Source organism: Tachysurus fulvidraco, chromosome 18 (genome assembly GCF_022655615.1).
Source record: "Tachysurus fulvidraco isolate hzauxx_2018 chromosome 18, HZAU_PFXX_2.0, whole genome shotgun sequence".
NCBI classification, from domain to species: Eukaryota; Metazoa; Chordata; class Actinopteri; order Siluriformes; family Bagridae; genus Tachysurus; species Tachysurus fulvidraco.
In genome coordinates this window covers 16,812,520-16,817,519 of record NC_062535.1, presented here as the reverse complement: position 1 = coordinate 16,817,519, position 5,000 = coordinate 16,812,520, and the positions used below count along the sequence as shown (strand labels likewise).

Below are 5,000 nucleotides of genomic sequence, written 5' to 3'. Positions count from 1 at the left end.
CACATTCACATACACACACATTCAAATACACACACACATACACACACATTCACATACACACACACATACACACACACATACACACACACTCACATACACACACTCACACACACACACACACACACACACACACACACACACACATTCACATACACACACATTCACATACACACACACACACACATACACACACACATACACACACATACACACACACACACTCACATACACACACTCACATACACACACATACACACACTCACATACACTCACATACACACACTCACACACACACACACACATACACACACACTCACTCACACTCACAAACACACATACACACTCACTCACATACACACACACACTCACATACACACACTCACACACACACACTCACATACACACACACATACACACACACACTCACATACACACACACTCACGCACACACACACACACACACTCACTCACAAACACACATACACACACTCACACACACACACACACACATACTCACATACACACACAATCACATACACACACACACTCACACACACACACACACACACACACACACACTCACATACTCACACTCACACACACACACACTAACATACACACACATACACACACACACACACACTCACATACACACACTCACATACACACACACTCACATACACACACACACACACACACTCACACTCACATATACACACACACTCACTCACACTCACAAACACACACACACTCACACTCACATATATACACACACTCACTCACACTCACAAACACACATACACACACTCACTCACACTCACAAACACACATACACACTCACATATATACACACACTCACTCACACTCACAAACACACACTCACACTCACATATATACACACACTCACTCACACTCACAAACACACATACACACACTCACTCACACTCACAAACACACACTCACACTCACATATATACACACACTCACTCACACTCACAAACACACATACACACACTCACTCACACTCACAAACACACACTCACACTCACACACATACACACACTCACTCACACTCACAAACACACATACACACACTCACATATACAGATAAATATCTGTATATACAGCTGGTATAGCAGGATTCACAATGATGATTAATCAGTCTTTTTCTCTCTCTCTCTCTGTGTGTGTGTGTGTGTGTGTGTGTGTGTGTGTGTGTGTGTGTGTGTGTGTGAGACAGACACCTCGGCTCTCAGCTGTGTGAAATGGAGAAGCTGATCGATAAGATGATGGTGGCAGATTTCACCACTTACTCTAGGAGTGACCTCAACCGAGCCTTTGAGGACGACAACCAAGTGCTAGAGAAGGTTCTTACTCCATCTCACACACTTTAATCCTTAATTCTGATTGGTCAGAAAGTCTCTGCCAGCAGTGCAGCCACAAATCACACTCATGCAGATACGTAAGCACAGCACAGCTCATTCACAGGGACGTGTTCAGCCTGCAGATCTCTAAGGGAGGGAGTCTCCGGCGTCAGCACATTGTACCAGTCAGTGTACTCACAACACACTGTTTATTCTTTAGTCACCTGCTCAGCTTTACTGTGAGGAGCTCCAGCACAGGGAGATGTGAGATGTGGCTGACGTGTGGCAAGTAGGGAGTCTCTGGGGTTTGGATCTGTGGCTGAGCTTGGGGAAATTTACACTGCTGCTCTGTGAACAAGTGCAACAAACATACACACACGTACACACACACACACAAACATACACACGTACACACACACGTACACACAAACATACACACACATGTACACACATACATACACACACATGTACACACATACATACACACAAACATACACACACGTACACACATGTACAACACAAACATACACACACACGTACACACAAACATACACACACACGTACACACAAACATACACACAAACATACACACACACGTACACACAAACATACACACACACGTACACACAAACATACACACACACACGTACACACAAACATACACACACACACGTACACACAAACATACACACACACACGTACACACAAACATACACACACACACACACACACAAACATACACACACACGTACACACACACGTACACACAAACATACACACACACGTACACACACACGTACACACAAACATACACACACACGTACACACAAACATACACACACACACGTACACACAAACATACACACACACACGTACACACAAACATACACACATACATACACACAAACATACACACATGTACAACACATACACGCACAGGTACACACAAACATACACACACACGTACACACAAACATACACACACACACGTACACACACGTACACACAAACATACACACACACACGTACACACAAACATACACTAACACGTACACACACAAACATACACACACACACGTACACACACGTACACACAAACATACACTAACATGTACACACACACACACGTACACACACAAACATACACACAAACATACACTAACACACACACGTACACACACGTACACACAAAAAACATACACTAACACGTACACACACACACACGTACACACAAACATACACACAAACATACACTAACACACACACACGTACACACAAACATACACTAACACACACACACGTACACACAAACATACACTAACACACACACACGTACACACAAACATACACACACGTACACACAAACATACACACAAACATACACTAACACACACACGTACACACACACACACGTACACACAAACATACACACAAACATACACTAACACACACACGTACACACACACACGTACACGTACACACAAACATACACTAACACACACGTACACACAAACATACACACACGTACACACACACGTACACACACACGTACACACAAACATACACTAACACACAAACATACACACAAACATACACTAACAAACACGTACACACAAACATACACTAACACACACACGTACACACACACACACGTACACACAAACATACACTAACACACAAACATACACACAAACATACACACAAACATACACTAACACACACACGTACACACACACACGTACACACAAACATACACTAACACACACACGTACACACACGTACACGTACACACAAACATACACTAACACACACACACGTACACACAAACATACACACAAACATACACTAACACACACACGTACACACACACACGTACACACAAACATACACTAACACACACGTACACACAAACATACACACAAACATACACTAACACACACACGTACACACACGTACACACAAACGTACACTAACACTGCATCGGAATGCTGTGTACTGTAGAAACATTGAGTTATTGCAGATATCAGCATTCACCTGCCAAACTATATTGTGTGTGTGTGTGTGTGTGTGTGTGTGTGTGTCAGGACCGGCTGCAGTCTCTGGTCTTTGGCCTGCTGAGACAAAGGAAGCTGGATTTTCTGGACATCTACAGTGAGGAGATGATGCAAGCAGCCAAGGGCATCGTCAGACAGGTGGAGACTCCAACTAGACCACTACGGTTTTACATTTCCTTTAGTTTTCCTGTCAGACACGTTAGGTGTCGGTTACCTGACAGTGTGCTGCTTATTTTTCTCTGCAGTGTGTGATAAGATCTGTGTCTCAGATTGAGGAGATCGACACAGACGTTGTTGTGAAGTGAGTAGCTTTTAGTATTCTGGATATTTCCTGTTCAGTGCATATAGCAGTTAGGTTAAATTGTGTGTGTGTGTGTGTGTGTTTGTGTGTGTGTTGCAGGATGCATGATCAGATGAGGTTCATGACGTTTGCTCAGTGGTTTGAGCTCCTGCAGAACGTCTTTGAGTATTTTCTGCTCTTCCTCACCAGGATCAAGGTACACCAGCTCACGCTCACACACTTATACTCTGTACTTATGAGTTGTTTTTCAGTTAAAAGTGTGTGTGTGTGTGTGTGTGTTAGGCCACTCTCGGTGTGATCCGGAACGTTGTTCTGGAAGTCCTCGACAGCAGCCAGAGGAACCGAGCCGCCGACGTGTGTGCGCTTACCGGCTCGGTGGAGAACGAAGACGAGGACGAGGAGGAGGAATCCGGTCTCCGTCCGGGAGAAGCCGAGCTCGCCTTCCTCACACACGAGGGGCTGTTCATCAGCGATGCGATAAACGAAGCCGAGCGCCGTGGCAACAGTGTGAACGCTCAGACCAGAGCACAGGCGAAAGAGGAAGTTTCAGGAAGCGACTCTGCCTCATGCACTACAGAGTCGTCCTCCAGCAGGGAGCACATCATAAACACTACCTCCTCCCTGCCCACAGGGGGCACCGCTGCACTGTGAGGACATGCACACACACACACCAGGTCTCAGTTAGTGTGCTTAGTAAAGCCTTGGCTAATTTAAGAAAAAAGAAAAACCTGCTTAAAGTTGCGGTGCACGATGTGTGAGAAACGCTTCAGAAAACTGAGTCGGAACAACAGACAAAACTAACGTGTAGCCAATGAGCAGAAAGGGGCGTGTCTTGTCAGTATGGGTGGAGAGAGTGTTCAGTGCGCATGTGTGACATTAGCAGAAAGCGGTTTTAACATTGACATGGAGGATAAAAACAAAGAAAGAAAGCGAAGAAAGGCTTACGATAAAAATATCCCCTCGGCCAGCCGCCCCAGTAGGTTCCCCCATAATACGTATGTATGTGTGGGCGGAGCTATCAATACAGGGGTGACACCCATTTGGGTTAGGGGTGTGTTTGTTTTGGTGATTTCAAATGTCAACATTGGTTTTCAAACAACATGCACCGCACCTTTAATACAGCAGTGCCTAATGCTCACACACACACACGTCATGCTCTCTTGGGTTCCTTGGTTACTGTGAATGAAATGCATTTTATTCCCAATTCAGCGTGACGCAGTAGTGACTCTAGCTAGCATGTAGCCGTTACAGCTACGTAGAGAAAATAAATAGTATGCTGAA

The 5,000-nt window shown here is 44.6% G+C and overlaps 1 protein-coding gene across 2 annotated transcripts in view; it reads left to right on the top strand.

Annotated features, from left to right (window-relative positions):
* Nucleotides 1-5,000, top strand: part of vps54 (VPS54 subunit of GARP complex) — a 19,906-nt gene that overhangs the window by 9,180 nt on the left and 5,726 nt on the right. For both annotated transcript variants that reach the window (XM_047803510.1, XM_047803511.1), the window contains exons 8-12: nt 1,241-1,367; nt 3,449-3,556; nt 3,664-3,719; nt 3,819-3,915; nt 4,002-4,366. In XM_047803510.1, the coding sequence (XP_047659466.1) occupies nt 1,241-1,367; nt 3,449-3,556; nt 3,664-3,719; nt 3,819-3,915; nt 4,002-4,366 (753 nt within the window). The remainder of the gene's footprint in view (nt 1-1,240; nt 1,368-3,448; nt 3,557-3,663; nt 3,720-3,818; nt 3,916-4,001; nt 4,367-5,000) is intronic.